Source organism: Ipomoea nil, unplaced genomic scaffold (genome assembly GCF_001879475.1).
Source record: "Ipomoea nil cultivar Tokyo-kokei standard unplaced genomic scaffold, Asagao_1.1 scaffold0176, whole genome shotgun sequence".
Classification (NCBI taxonomy): domain Eukaryota; kingdom Viridiplantae; phylum Streptophyta; class Magnoliopsida; order Solanales; family Convolvulaceae; genus Ipomoea; species Ipomoea nil.
The window spans coordinates 13152-29989 of record NW_017616604.1 but is presented as its reverse complement, the minus strand read 5'-3'; the positions used below and the strand labels follow the sequence as shown (position 1 = coordinate 29989).

Sequence of the window (16838 nt, the reverse complement as noted above, 5' to 3'; positions counted from 1 at the left end):
AGGGCATATTCATACATTCACGATATGGTCCGAAAGAATTGAAAACTTTAAACTTGAGTTATTTATTAAAAACCAGGACTATGTGGTCTAATGGTACCCGGGTTGGACTTTCATTTGGAAGGTTATGAGTTCAAGTCTTGGTAGAGGCATTATTGGTTCTTTGTGTTTCAGTAGGTTGAGAAAGTATATGGACAGATACTATAATGTAATAGGGCCAGTAACATTAAAAAAAAAGAGTTATTTATTAAAAAAAATCACATAAATGCCACCTTCCCAACATCCCACGCCTCTTTTGCCATATCCACAAGACCACAACTTGTTGCTTTCCATTTAGCGTCCAAACAAAATTTGTTGTCCCGTGTAACACATAGTTACGCATGTCTATAGGAAATAGACTGGCGTGACACCGCAAATATAATTTCTTTTCCTATTTTTTTTTTAAAAAGTTAAACTGGTTTCCTAAGTCAATTGAATAGCGTAATTGAATCCTTAAGTAAAAAAAATTTCTCTCAAATTTCTTAAATTGATAAAATTGTTCAATTAATCACAGTGCCAAACGGCATGTCGTTGTCCTCCCAACAGAGAAGCGCATAGAAGAAACCGAAATTGCAATCGCGAACCATCGTTGGAATTAAATACAAAAAATATAGACTACAACTTTTTAGGCGATGAAAGTCCGGTCACTACCGCATAGCATAGCCGGTGATCTTTCATTTATTGCAAGACTCTGCATCAGCGAAGTCAACAGTCGGCTACCAAAATCGGAGCCGCGACGTCGCCGGACACTTAAGACTGAGACAACATCCCAAGACCGCGACTATAGTCCTGAAACCACGATAACTGTCTCAGTTCTCCGACCACAGCCACTCCACGGTGCTTGCTTACCGCAACCGTAGTCTCATTAAATAGTCATTGACTAAACAAGTCAGTGACTCAATTGAATAATATTACCGATTTAGAGAATTTGAATGAGTTTTTTTTTTTTTTTTACTGGACTCAATTGCTGATTCCCTTAGGAATCAATTTGACACTTTTTTCCTGTTTTTAAACCAAACGGCAACTAAGCCTTTTTTCATAAGGCTGCCGCCGCCGCACTCCGCCTCCTAATCGCAATGTCTTTCGCCGCAGTTCAATTCAACTCCGCAACCGGCGGAGGCGTCGCTTCTAAGACGAAGTCCACTCTCCCCCTTCCCTGCCGGAGCCGCTACATTTCTCATCGAAAATCCAATCCGCCGCCATGCCTGCTTCAAGGCCGCCGCCGCCGCAGCCGCCTCCTCCAAATCAGAGCAATCGACGCCGCCCAGCCGTATGACTACGAGGCAAAGATCTCGAACGATATAATCCAGTCTACCAAGCTGAAAATCGCCGTAATAGGATTCGGAAATTTCGGCCAATTCCTCGCTAAGGCTTTCATCCGCCAAGGCCACACCCTGCTGGCGTATTCTCGGACCGATTACTCTCTGGCGGCGCAATCACTCGGCGTTTCCTTCTACTCCGACATGCATGACCTCTGCGAGCAGCATCCTGACGTCATCCTCCTCTGCACCTCCATCATCTCCACCGAGCCGGTCCTCCGCGCGCTTCCAATCCAGCGACTGAAGCGGAATACCCTCTTCGTTGATGTATTATCGGTGAAGGAATTCCCTAAGAACATAATGCTTCAATTGCTACCTTCACACTTCGATATTCTCTGCACTCACCCCATGTTCGGGCCGGAAAGCGGGAAGAATGGCTGGTACGGATTGCCATTTGTGTTTGATAAGGTTCGGATAGGCGATGAGGATTCTAGGGTTTCAAGAGTCGAGAGTTTTCTCGATATTTTCGAGAAGGAAGGTTGTAGAATGGTGGAAATGAGCTGTGCTGAGCATGATAAGCACGCTGCCGGGTCACAGTTCATGACGCATACGGTGGGGAGGGTGTTGGAGAAGCTGCAACTGGAGACTACGCCGATTAACACCAAGGGGTATGAGACATTGTTGAATTTGGTAGAGAATACTGCCAGTGATAGCTTTGATTTGTACTATGGATTGTTCATGTACAACAAGAATGCCATGGAGCAGCTTGAGAGGCTTGACTTGGCATTTGAGTCCTTGAAGAAGGAGTTGTTTGGCCATTTGCATGAGAAGTTGAGGAAGCAGTTGTTTGGGAAGGTGGAAGAAGGAGCAGGGGAGCAGCTTATTTTGACAAAGTTGCCCAAGAATGGCCATTCACTGCCAGCATCTTCTTCGGAGAATTTGAGAAATTAATGGAACCTTTGATAGTGGTATGCTTCCTCTTTACATGCTAACTTCCTGGTTTTGGTTGTTTCTATGGATGCTATAAATGTGTTATAACTCATACTCACTCGAATTATTAGAAAACTTTAAGGCTTTGCATAATAGATACTCCGTAAAAGGAGAAAGTGTCAAATAACAATCGAACCATCAACCAAGCAAAGTATGTGCAATTAGGATAGTTTTTCAATTTTTCTCGGTAGAATCTGATCATATTGCTTACATGGTATGTATTAAGACTTGCTCTTTCCCCTGCGAAATTAGTTGGGAGTAAAGATTGTTTTCAACTCAAATTGCATTAAAGAAATTTAAAAAATGACTCGGTTACACATATTTTGCTTGTATGATGGTTTAGTTGCACACTTTTTAAGTATAGTGACCTGATTGCACGAAAGTGATAAGTTTAGTAGCTTATTTGACACTTTTTCTTAGATAAAAAGACAAGGGATGTCAACTCTACTCTAGGGATAAAAACATAGTGGTTGCAGTGTTACACCATACTGTGTGTATGCACGTTGTGGTTTATTATGCTATAGAGTATGTATGGACAGCTTGGTCATGGGTCGCTTTTTATCCCATAGTGCGTTAGGTGCTGCTGATGATATAGGGAATTAGGGATTATGGAATGCCAGAAAGATCTAGTTTTTATTTTTTGAGGACTTGGAAAGTTCTAGTTGAAGACAGAATTGCAAATTTAATGTGAAATATTGCAGTTAAAGGATCAAGCTTTATATTTGGATCTTAATCAGCTTCATCCATGATTGATGTGGACTCAAACCAAATTAATGTTTGATGTAAATGTGACGTTTCACCTGACAGACCAACAGTTTCTGGAAATACATTTTTATTTGTACTCATTCGGATTATATGGATGTAGAGAAAATAGTAGTGAATTGCCATTCACTAATATTTTCTCTGCCATATCATCATATGTTTTTACATGTGAAGAACATTCTGTCTCAGCAGTAAACCTACCAACTGACAGTGGATCTCCTTCTAGTACACACCTGCTCTTGAATGGGAGGTGAAAATTGAAAATTCTTCTCACCCCCTCCAGGTGGTTGCTGTTGTTACCTTACTTGAAAATATCTCTCATCCCCATCTACTGTGAATCATTGCCTTAATGGAAAGAAGAAAACTGTTGCATAGAGTTGACAATTGTTAGAGAAGTTAGGTTGTGGTTGAGAGAATCACTCTCGACCTTGGGGTTTGAATTTTGAATCTAATGGCTTTAGTCTTTCCTTAGCTTGTATATATAGATCTTTCATCTTCTGTACTTACACACTGAAATAGAGAGAATATACATTCGCACATTCCTTAAATCACATGGTATCAGAGCAGTGAGGGGTGGGTTGCGACCGGAGGACGACGGCGACTCTTCGCCGTGAAACCGCGACGCCACCGGAGCTGCCACGCGCCGCCACGCGCCACCGCCACAGTTGACCTCCGATCCACGCGCCGGCGCGTGGGGAGTTTTCCGGCGGCTTTTTCCGACGCCGATTACACCGGCGTGGTCGCAGTGAGGAGCCCAGTCCAGCTGTGCAGTGCGTGAGATGTGTTGTTGAAGGGTGGTTGGAGTGTTCTTCAGGCTTGTGTCAGAATACGGACGGTTGACTTTCCCAGGTTCTTTTGTTTAAGTTTTTTTTATGGCGGATGCAAGAAATATTACGTGTAATATTATATCGACCCCGACCAAATTAGTGGATGTGGTGCTTGCACCAGATGGGTCTAATTTTGGAGAATGGAGATTTTTGGTTGAAATTAATTTGGGGGGTATGGGTAAGGATAAACATTTGACTGGGACGTGTCCAACAGAGCAAACTGAGGCTCAAGAATGGAACAGGGATGATAAAGCTTTATTATCCCGCATAATAAATTGTATTGATAGGAAAATCATTCTGTCTATGCAACACTGTAAGACTGTTAAGGACGTTTGGGACTTGGTAAATAAGTGGTTCAGTGGAACTAACAACCTGAGGAGATTGTATCAATTGTCTCAGGATGTCCATCGTCCCTCCCAAAATGGACGAGACATCCGAGATTATTTTTATGATTTCAAGAGTGCGAGTGAGGCGTTGTGTACTGCTATGCCAGTCACGGATTTGGACACAGTAAAAAAGCAACGTGAACAGTTGCATGTGTTTAGCTGGATTTCAGGGTTAGACAAAGAATATGATGTTGTGAAGTCTCAGTTGCTAGGGCATAAAGAATTAGAATCAATAGACCAAGTTTTTACTATGGTCCAGAATGCCTCAAGTACAGGTAGCGGGGTATCGGAGAAGCATGTTTTTGTAGCGCAAGGGGATAATGGAGGTGTAGGTTCTGGTAATCGCGGGGGTCGATTCCCAGGACGTGGTGGTTTTGGTAGAGGACGAGGTAGAGGTCCAAGGGTTTGTTATAATTGTGGAGAGCCCGGTCATCTACGTAACCAATGTCCAAAACCTCTCCGACCACAAAGCTTTGCCAATTCTGTCTCCAAACCAGAGGGTAATGTGGTTGTAATGACAGATGAAGAGTTGGCTATGTTCAAACAGTTAAAAGTGTCTACCTCACAACCTATAAACAGTCAGGAAACGTTACCGTCTTCCTCAGCCACGTTCGTCCAAACAGGTAATCCTACTGCTTGTGTCTCGTCCTCATCCCGACAGTGGGTTATTGATTCCGGAGCCAGTGATCATATGTCAGGTAATCTAAATGTCTTTTCTGAATATTCTTCCTTTCCGCCTGGTACTACAGTTACTCTAGCAGATGGTTCATCCGCTTCAGTTTCGGGTAGAGGTAGTACCAGTGTAACCATGTCGTTACCTCTCTCTCGTGTGTTATACCTTCCGAAATTTCCGTTCAATTTATTGTCGATAAGTCAAATCACTCGAAGTTTAAACTGTTGTGTTGTGTTCTTTCCTGGTTACTGTTTGTTTCAGGATCTTTTGACGAAGGCGATTATTGGTAGAGGAAAGGAAGCTGGTGGGCTATATGTGCTGGAACAGTTCCCTCCTAGTCCTGAAAAGGCTCCTGTTAGTCTGTTGGGTAGTACGTCTCCTTCCAAGTTACATTGTCGGTATGGTCACCCGCCTTTGCCTATTTTAAAGAAGTTGTGTTCGAACTTAGAATCTTTGTCTGTTTTGCAATGTGAATCTTGCGAGTTTGCAAAACATTGTCGGGTACCATATCCGCCTAGAGTCAATAAAAGGGTAGAGTCTTTATTTCAGTTGGTTCATTCAGATGTATGGGGACCATGTCGGGTTCCGTCTAAGTCCGGGTTCAAATACTTTGTAATCTTTGTGGACGATTTCTCGAGACACACTTGGTTATATCTCATGAAATCGAGGGATGAATTGTTTGAAGTCTTTTGTAAGTTCTGTTCTATGGTTAAGACTCAGTTCAATAAAATTATTCAAGTTTTGCGTAGTGATAATGGGACTGAATATTTTTCCCGTACTTTTTCCGAGTATATGAGCCAAAACGGCATAATACACCAGTCCTCTTGTGTGGGCACTCCTCAACAGAATGGTGTGGCAGAACGTAAAAATCGCCATCTGTTGGAGGTTGCCCGGGCCTTGTTATTTCAGATGAAAGTTCCCAAAGGGTTCTGGCCGGATGCTGTCCATACAGCTTCGTTCTTGATTAATCGATTACCCTCGACAGTACTCCAAGGCCAGGTTCCGTGTCACCTTGTCTATCCGTCCAGTCCATTATTTTCCCTTCCACCCAGGGTGTTTGGGTGCACGTGTTTTGTTCAGGATATCCGTCCTCACAGAGGGAAACTTGATCCTAAGTCTCTGAAGTGCATATTCTTGGGGTATTCTAGCACTCAGAAAGGGTATCGGTGTTATTCTCCTGACTTACAAAGGTACTTAGTGTCTGCTGATGTGTCGTTCTTTGAGGATGTTGTGTTTAAGGAACCTCTCACCTCATCTGATTGTAATTCAGTGTCAGACGATTTTCTTACATATACTGTTACTGTTCCTTTCGTGGGTTGGGATGAGACAAGGCCTCCTGTTACACAGGTGTATCACCGGCGGTCAAGAGAAGTTCAGGCATTGTTAGGTCCATCAGCCAATCCTTCCTCGCCAGCATCGTCGTCAACAGATTCCGATCTTCCAATTGCTGTTCGTAAAGGTACGCGTCGTTGTGTTCATCCCATCTCCTCAGTTGTGTCATATGTCCATTTATCCCCCTCTTCACGTGTCTTTATATCTCAGTTAGAGTCAGTTAAAGTGCCAACATTGTTGAAACAAGCTATGGGTCATGATGGTTGGAGACAGGCTATGGGGGAAGAGATGGCTGCTCTTGAAGAGAACCAAACCTGGGATTTGGTGGATCTTCCATTCGGTAAGGTAGCTATTGGGTGTAAATGGGTTTATGTAGTGAAGATGAAACCTGATGGTTCTGTTGCTAGACTCAAAGCGCGCTTGGTGGCTAAGGGGTATGCACAGACGTATGGTATAGATTATACCGAGACTTTCTCCCCGGTGGCTAAGTTGGCTTCGGTACGTGTTTTTATATCTTTGGCTGCTACTAATCACTGGCCGTTATATCAATTAGATGTCAAAAATGCCTTTTTGCATGGTGATTTACTTGAAGAAGTTTATATGGAGCAACCACCAGGGTTTGTAGCTCAGGGGGAGTCTGGGAAGGTGTGCAAGTTAAAGAAATCTTTGTACGGTCTGAGGCAGTCCCCGCGTGCGTGGTTCGGGAGGTTTAGCAGTGCGATTATGAAATTTGGAATGCAGAGGAGTGCTTATGATCATACTGTCTTTTATAAACATACTAACCGTGGGTGTGTTTTATTGATAGTGTACGTGGATGACATTGTGATCACAGGTAGTGATGTAGACGGGATTGGTGCTCTTAAGTCCTTCCTTGGAGCTGAGTTTCATACTAAAGACTTGGGAATACTAAAATACTTTCTGGGGATTGAGGTTGCTCGCTCAAAGAAGGGCATATTTCTCTCACAGAGAAAATATGTGATGGACCTTCTTGGTGATACTGGATTGCTTGGGTCGAAACCGTGTGATACGCCGATGGAACAAGGGGTCAAGCTTGTACCAGATGAGGGGGAGGTGTTTGAGGATCCAGAAAGGTATAGGAGACTGGTAGGGAAGCTAAACTACCTCACGATTACTCGACCGGATATTGCATTTCCGGTGAGTGTGGTGAGTCAGTTCATGAGTTCACCTACACGAACTCATTGGGAAGCAGCTGTTCGTATTGTGAGATATCTGAAGAGTGCACCTGGGAAGGGGGTCCTTTATGCTGATTATGGACATACAGGTGTTGAGGCGTTCTCCGATGCGGATTGGGCTGGCTCGCCTAGTGACAGGAAGTCGATGACAGGATATTGTGTGTTTTTGGGAGGCAATTTAGTTTCATGGAAGAGTAAGAAGCAAAGTGTTGTGGCTCGGTCAAGTGCAGAGTCCGAGTATAGAGCTATGGCTCATGTGACCAGTGAGATAGTTTGGGTGCATAACATTCTAAAAGAGATGGGTGTAGAAGTAAAACTTCCTGTGAAGCTGTGGTGTGACAATCGTGCGGCCATTCACATTACGAATAATCCAGTTTTCCACGAGCGGACGAAACACATCGAGGTGGATTGTCACTTTATACGAGAGAAAGTGCAACAAGGGTTGATTTCGGCTGAGCATGTTCGTAGTGGTGATCAATTAGCTGACATATTCACGAAAGGGCTGAGCGGAAGTCGGATGTCGTATATATGTAACAAGCTGGGCATGTTTGATATTTATGCTCCAGCTTGAGGGGGAGTGTTAGAGAAGTTAGGTTGTGCTTGAGAGAATCACTCTCGACCTTGGGGTTTGAATTTTGAATCTAATGGCTTTAGTCTTTCCTTAGCTTGTATATATAGATCTTTCATCTTCTGTACTTACACACTGAAATAGAGAGAATATACATTCGCACATTCCTTAAATCACAACAATACAACAAAAAGTGAAGAATTTTTTTCTGATAATCTTAAAACAAGAAAACAATCTGTTGAGGTAGGAATGTAGGATCACAACCTGGGGGTATGGTTGAGTGGAAGAGACTCATCCATCCTTAATCAATTGTCAAGGGATGAAAGGATTGATTCTTGGCTTTGGGTATGGAGCAACTTTAAATCTCCAGGCCAGTTGTCCCATCCTTAGAGGGGCCTACAATTCAGCAAGGGCCAAGGGGATTAGTCACCCTGGGTTACACCCAAAAAGGAATGTAGGATTACGACTGATAGATCAGAGTTCAAAGTCATCTACTTTGTTTGCTTTGGACCTCCACGGTTTTGCTATTTAACTTATAGAACAGGCACACACTTTTTGCTTCCAACGGTGTTGATACTACAAATGCATTATGCAGTATATGATCAGTTTGAGTTACAACAAACATGTACTGCTTGAGCTGTGTATTTAATGCCCATTTCTTTTTACAAATTTTTATGATTCTCTTCTTTCTTTTCTGGATTCTGCAGGTTCCTTGCGCTTGGTGCAAGAATGACTTCCCACTGCTGATTCAACGAAGCTGGGTGCACATATTTTTGACACTTAGAAGTAAAGAACCATCCATCTTTCAAGATTTGCTGTGCTTCTTTCATGGCAAACTCTGCTTCATCTTCTGTGGTGTTGACCAGGCTCTGGATGGGGGTTGACTGGCAACAGGGAAAGCCTGTTCAAAATTACTCCCTTAATCCCTTTTTAATGATTCAATTGTCATCTCTACAATTTTAGTTATTCTATTGGACTTTAAGGTAAAACTGATATAAGCAAGATGAGTTGAAAGGTATTTTTGTTTAATTTTATTAGCCTTCTCTTCATGACCAAATTATTCTGTCTCTTTGGTTTCTTCTTGGATATTTCATAATTTGACCTTGATACCAAATTGAATAATAAAATTTTGTTTCGGCTAAAAATGTAACTTAATAGATGGGGTATATATATATATATATATATATATATATATATATATATATATATATATATATATATATATAGAATCGCACTCAGGTGCGAATGCTTCGGCCAGACGCGAAATAGGAATGAATTCTGTTCGTCCACGTGTCCAGATCTAATGGATGAGAAATACTGATTTTTTTAAAAAACGCAGTGGCATTTTTGTAAATAATTGAACATTGAAGTGCAAGTAAAATGTATTACAAGTGCATGTAAAATGTATTATAGGTGCAAGTAAAAATTTACCCTGAGCATCAATACTTAGTTGCACCTATAGTTATAATTAGTTGCACAAATAGTTATAAGTAGTTGCACCTAGGTGTATGAATGTTTGCGAGTGGTTTTCAGGGGTATTACTACCCGCTGAACTCAGATCAATGAATGTTAACAAGGCAAAATTACATGCACTTATAGGTGAAAGTAGGTGCACCTATAGTTATAAGTAGTTGGACCTATAGTTATAAATAGTTGCACATATAAGCACACCCAGGTGCATGGATGTTTGCGGAAAGTGAATGCTAACAAGACAAAATTACATGCACTTATAGGTGAAAGTAGGTGCACCTATAGTTATAAGTAGTTGCACCTATAGTTATAAATAGTTGCACATATAGTTATAAGCACACCCAGGTGCATGAATGTTTGCGGAAAGTGAATGCTAACAAGGCAAAATTACATGCACTTATAGGTGAAAGTAGGTGCACTTGTAAGTGATTTTACTTACACTTCGATGTTCAATTATTTACGAAAATGCCACCGCGTTTTTTTTAAGTTATTAGATCTGGACACGTGTCGGGCGCTGATTCGTTCGCATTTCCCTCCTGAGCACTTATTCGCACCTGAGTGCATCCATATATATATATATATATATATATATATATATATATATATATATATATATATATATATATATATATATATATATATATATATATATATAGAGAGAGAGAGAGAGAGAGAGAGAGAGAGAGAGAGAGAGAGAGAGAGAGAGTGGCCTTCACGTAAGAACCCTTTGTTAGGTAGGAACATAAGAACTAATCCAATCCATTTAAACTTGCTTAATCAATGGTCTAGATAATTAAACATTTTTATGTGCATCTTAAACATAATTAATTAGAAAGGATATTAGTGTAATTTAGTCCAACTACCAATTAAAATGAAATATTATAATTTGATTCTTTCCAAGATTTTAGGATGACAAGATAAGGAAGGAGTCCTATTGATTTGAGAATTTGCATTCGTCTGATTTGTGATAGGGAATGAAGCACGGTCGTCCGCCGTTCATCTGATTTCAAAGAGAGACGCAGACTGCAGATCATCCATGACTATTGGCAGAAACATTCTCGGGCACGTTGATGGTATTTATTATGAAGTGATCATTGTGTTCCATTGCAAAGAAGGTTGCAGCTAAAACACCTCCAGTAGCATTTGCATGAGCATCCTCAAGATCAGGAAATACATTATCATTGAAATCAAGTCCCGATTGTTGGTCACTAAACGGATTTGCCAATGAATCTTCAAATACGTAATCTGGTAGTACAGGTGTGCACTTACGTTTATCTGTATGTGCCATAATGTGTAAAAATTCTGAGATTTCAAATCCAAGGAAACCATGATGATGTTATACCTTTCGGTGTGTACTTTCGAGAAAATGGTCGTGCCATAACGTACAAACTACAAACTGAGAGCGGCTGGCAAGACGAAATTGGAGTTGGTGTGCACATGAGTTATACTGTGTAGTGTGCCAAAGTGTGTAGTGGTACTGGCAGATTGAAACCTCAGAAACCAGGATGAGGTGATGCACTATGGTGTGCACTCGGGTTGCACGTGTGTGTCATACTGTGCATAATTAGTTTCTGCACGAAAAGGAAAACAAGAATTAAGTTGGTGTGCAGAAGGGTTACACCATGTGTGCCATAATGTGTAGTACTATTGTGACCATTAACTAGCGTGCACTATAGGTTGATCTGTGTGTGCCATTATGTGCAAAAATTGTAATAGAATGAATCCACGGAAACCAGGATGTTGTTATACACTTCTGTGTGCACTTGCGTAAAAATATTTGTTCCATAACGTAGAGGATGAGTGTGTGCCATACTGCGCATTGTGTGTGCCTAAATGTGCAAAACGTGCAAAAATACTGATAGATTGAATCCGCGTAAACCAGGATGATGTTAATGATGACGTTGTGCACATGGGTAAAATTGAGTGTGCCATAATGTGTAGAATTATTGTGACAATGAACTTGTGTGCACTTAGGTTGATTTGTGTGAGCCATTTGCAAAAATTCTAATAGATTGAATCCACAAAAACTAGGATGATGTTCTACACTTCTGTGTGCACTTGCGTTAAAACGACTGTGTCATAACGTAGACGATGAGTGTGTCTGTGCGTGCAAGACTGAATTGTGTGTTCCTAAATGTGCAAAATTACTAATAGAACGTAATTGCGGAAGGCAAATTGATACTACTAATAGAATGTAGCTCTTATATTGATTTGTGTGTGCCATACTGTGCAAAAATACTGATAGATCGAATTTGCATAAGCCATGATGATGGTGTGCACTTGGATAATACTAAGTGTGAAATAATATTTGGAAACTTTTTATTATTTAGGAAAATAAAAAATAATAACATAAAAATGAAGATGGTATTCAAGTGAGTTTTGTTTTTTTAAATGGAATTTATATTTAAAGTATAGAACATTAATAATTTAAAATTAAATTACACTGGAAAAAATACTATATAGAATGTAGCTCTTAGCTTGAACTGTGAGTGCCATAATGTGCAAAATTACTGATAGATCGAATACGCATAAATCAGGATGATGTTAAAGATGACGTTGTGCACTTGGGTAAAACTGAGTGTGCCATAATGTGTAGAATTATTGTGACCATAAATTGGCGTGCACTTAGGTTGATCTGTGTGTGCCATTATGCGCAAAAATTCTAATAGATTGAATCCATGAAAACCAGGATGATGTTAAACAATTCTATGTGCACTTGCGTTAAAGCGACTATGCCATAACGTAGAGGATGAGTGTGTGTCATTCTGCATTGTGTGTGCCAAAATGTCCATGGATGATGTGAATGACCACAAATAGATGGTGCCAAAATGTAGATGGTTTGTTGAAGAGCTACAAGTATAAGATCATTTACTTGAAGTAAGCGAATTCTTAATTGCATTGCTTATAGCAATTAGATGCTTAGACTCCCACTGCAGTGCACATCTGAGTAAACATAATGGCCAGAAATTTTTTTTGCATACGTAATAGTTCCACATTTTATGCACTTATAAGCCTGGTTAAAAAAATATTTGCAAAAGAAGCAATTGCATATGTAGTTTCCAATTAAGAACTATCAAGGACTTGCAGAGACATGAATTGTGTTATGAGCAAAGTAGAGGGGAATGCCTTTTACAATCCAACATTCATCACAAATACAAATGAAATAGCAGATATACAGTTGCCAGCATATAATGAATGCACAAAATATGGATACAAAGAAAGGACTCTCCACCTTTTCAAGTTATTGTATTCGCCTTTCCAAGGTCTAAAAAAATCACTCCCCTCAAAAACAATCCAGTTATTAATATCTCAACTACAAGCCGCTGGATGAAAAAATTCATGTCAAAAGAACTCACCAGAGATATAATCTAAGAGACAAATATAAAACATGAATTTTCAGCCACAGTAATTTATAATGTAATTTAATAAAATGCATTGAAAATTTAAAATCTTTGCATCAATATAATGTTCGCCAATTTCCTAAGAAAATACATCAAAGATGAAGAAGACAACGCAATGACTTTCCTTCAATAAGTAGTTGGAAGGCGTCATTTATCTGCTGAAATTCCATCTACTCCCCATATTCCGTGACAGAAAGCTTGAAGGTAGAGAGTTTTCAGCCTTTACTTAAACAACATATCCTTTTTTTCTCTCTCTCTACTTAAACAATTTCACTTCACAATTGACACCCAATTCGCTGATAATGGAGAAGAATGAGCAGAGAGAGACTCCCGACTTCATGAATGTTGACTCCTTCTATCAGCTTCCCTTCATCCGCCCTACGCCACTCAAAGCGGAGAAGGACATTAGGCTCTTCGGCGAAGTCTTCGGCGGCGGCGGCGTCACGGAGCACAACTCCAAATCCAACGACACCCGCCGCCGCAGGAGGAGGGGACAACAAAGACAATGACAACAACGGCGGCGAAAGCAGCCGGAAATTTGAGTGCCACTACTGCTGCTGGAACTTCCCCATTTCCCAGGCCCTCAACGGCCACCAGAACGCCCACAAGGGCGAATGCCAGCACGACAAATGGGCCAACCTGCAGTTTTCCATGGTCCACGAAAATATAGAAATTGTGAGACGGAGAACTGAAGCAGCAACGAGGGAGAGCAGAAACCTATGACTCTCAACTTGAGATTGCGAAGATCCAGCGAGAAAGACGACACCTTCCACCCACGTACACAACCCAAAAAACCTAAAATACCCTTGTTTGTCTAAAATATAACTTGATCAATGAAAAAAACCCATTAAGAATGATTAAACATCAACCGTTGATTAAATAAAATAAAAGGCTTAGATTAGTTCTTACGTTCCTACCTAAAGATGAGTTCCTATATGATTGTTATTTTATATATATATATATATATATATATATATATATATATATATATATATATATATATATATATATATATATATATATATATATATATATATATATATGAGAACACTTGCTTAGGTGAGAGCGTGAGAACAAATTGTGTGTACTCATCTAATTAATTTTAATGGTCTAGATTAAGTGTGTGCGAATGCGGATTAAATGTGTGCAAACACGATTAAGTGTGTGCAAATGCGATTGATTTAGACAATTAAATAATATTAAATAGATGTACATGATTTGTTCTCACGTTCTCACCTAAGCAAGTGTTTTCATTGGAACCCTCATATATATATAAAATCGAGTTCTGGTGCGAATGGCGCGCCCAGGAACGAAATGCAAATAATTTAGCGCGCCCCACGTGTCCAAATGTAGGTGCACCTATAGTTATAACTAGGTGCACTTGTAGGTCAAACTAGGTGCACCCGATCAATGAATGTTAACAAGGCAAAATTACATGCACTTGTAAGTGAAAGTAGATATACTTGTAAGTGCAAATAAAATGTATTACAAGCGCATGTAAAATGTATTATAGGTGCAAGTAAAATTTACACTAAACATCAATACTAAGTGGCGTAAGTGCACCTGATATTATAACTTGGTGCATCTATAGTTATAAGTAATTGCACCTAGGTGCACGAAGGTTAGTAAGGTAAAATTATTTGCACTTATAGGTGAAACTAGGTGCACTTGTAAGTGAATTTACCTGCACTTTTTACTTACAAAGGTGCACTAACTACTTGCACTTATAACACATTTACATGCACCAAAGTTCGAGTTATTTACGAAATGCCACCGCGTCGTTTTTTTTTTAAAATTACATCTGATTCATTGATCTGGACACGTGAATGGCTGGCATGCATTACTATTTCTCTCCTGGGCACCTATTCGCACAGGAGTGCGCGCCTCTCTCTCTCTATATATATATATATATATATATATATATATATATATATATATATATATATATATATATATATATATATATATATATATATATATATATAATGGTTAACACTTCTTAAATCATCTCATCTTCCATCTACATATTATGGTTAAGAATCAGTGAAATGAGGAAATAAATTGGAAAGGTGAAGAGAATATAGGGTTAATAAACTTTTTTAAAATAGGGAATTGTTATTTGAATTACAAATTGTGATTAATTATTTTACTAAATGATTTATGATGTAATGTAATAATGTTATAGTTCTTTTGAGCTTATTGGATGCCTTTTGGGCAAAACCACATTAAAGAGTTGCAATAAATCTGTTTTTATGCAATTAGCTCGATCAAGATGGTATTGATAAGAATAAAAATTGTGACTTTTTCTTTTTGTATAAGAATCATATTTCACACCCTTTCAAAAAAAAAAAATATTTCACACACTCAACCATCTTTTTTGAGACAAAATTACAATATCTATTGAGAGAGTAAATTCTTAACTTTAATGAAAAATATTTTATATTGTTCAACACAGAAGTTAATAATATTAACTATTAAGTACAATTTTAAATATACACAATCTTATATCAAGTATCATTAATACCGTTAATCAAGTTGATATGAAAAAAAAAGTCTCTAATTTTTATCTAAAATGAATAAATATTAATAATATTAGGACTAGTATTATGATTCTTGTATTTGAGTCATAGTATGACCTCTTATTCTAGTCTCCCTATGATTCCTCTACTCCCTATTCTAGTCTCCCTATGATTCCTCTTGTATATATTCCCCCTATCTGTACAATTGTAATCTAAGTTCATTCAATACAGTTTTATACAGTTCTCATCTTGTATCAGTTAAGCTAGAGTTTTCTCTGTTTCTCTGGCTCAATGGCTAACGAATCTGTTTAATCATCCGAACGAACTGTTTCCAACGTTGTTGTTACGTCTTCCGCTAGCTCTGCCGTTTCTTCGCTTTCTACTGCTCATCACTTTATCAGTATTAAGCTTACAAATAAAAAATTATCTGTTTTGGAGAACTCAAGTCGTTCCGTTTCTTGATGGACATGGTCTCATGTCGTTCGTCGATGGGACCAACCCTAGTCCGCCGCCTTACCTTCATGTCGTCGAAGGTGGCTTGCCGGCGCCCAATCCTGATTACACAACATGGTTTCGTCATGATTGGGCTCTTATGTCTATGTTGATTTCTTCTCTCAGTGAAGAAGTTATGCACCTCGCCGTTGGTCGTCGTACGTCATAGGAGGTTTGGGAGTCAATAGAAGAGTCTTTGGCTTTCGCATCTCGCGCCCGCTCGTTAAATCTCCTTGGCCAACTATAGTCTTTGAGTCAGGGAGATTCCACGGTTGCTGATTATATTGGTCGTGCCCGTATTATTTTGGAGGATCTTGCTTTGGCCGGTTGGGCTCGACGAGATGACTCTCTATGTGTTTCGTGGTTTACGGCTGGAATTTCAAAATCTCACCGCATCTCTCTCGGTTCGTGGTAATGTAACCCTAGGTGAGTTAACTGATTTCCTTGGTGCCCAGGAGTTTATTCGAGGCGGTGCAATCGGCGTTGCACCGGCAGCGTTCGCCACACAGCATGGCGGCGGTAACAATCGTCGCGGAGGTCGCAGCGGTAACCAAGGTGGCCGAGGGAAGAATTCTGGCAGTCAACGTGGAGGAGGCGGTGACCGAACGAATTTCGGTAGAGGTGGTGGCCACCGTGGGCGTGGCGACAGTGGTGGTAACAATGGTGCAATTGTTTGTCAATTATGTGGTCGTACGGGACACTCAACCATAAAATGCTACAATCGCTATGATCCTCCTCCACAAGCAAATTTGATGTATCAGAATACCAATTCACATCCTAATGTCTCACAAACATGGATTCCTGATACATGGGTGATGGGGTAAGGACCCCGGCCCAAGAGATAGGGGCCCAAAGAAAATAAAAGTGGGCCAGCATCGAGAGAAGCCCAAAGAGCAGTCAGGTCGAGTCCAGGAGTCGGCCGAGGCCCAA

General features: G+C 40.0%; 1 protein-coding gene and 1 pseudogene across 1 annotated transcript; both read left to right on the top strand.

The window, feature by feature from the left end:
- Positions 1 to 1040: 1040 nt before the first annotated feature.
- LOC109176464 (arogenate dehydrogenase 2, chloroplastic-like) lies at positions 1041 to 9075 on the top strand. The gene is made up of 2 exons (XM_019325906.1): positions 1041 to 2263; positions 8734 to 9075. The coding sequence occupies exon 1, from the start codon at positions 1113 to 1115 to the stop codon at positions 2244 to 2246; it is 1134 nt and encodes a 377-aa protein (XP_019181451.1). The 5' UTR covers positions 1041 to 1112; the 3' UTR covers positions 2247 to 2263; positions 8734 to 9075.
- Positions 9076 to 13134: 4059 nt separating this feature from the next.
- Positions 13135 to 16077, top strand: LOC109177420 (annotated as a pseudogene).
- Positions 16078 to 16838: the final 761 nt, after the last annotated feature.

What these genes read in the sequence shown, in the direction of transcription:
- LOC109176464 (XM_019325906.1), top strand. Translation starts at nt 1,113, where the DNA reads ATGTCTTTCGCCGCAGTTCAATTCAACTCCGCAACCGGCGGAGGCGTC.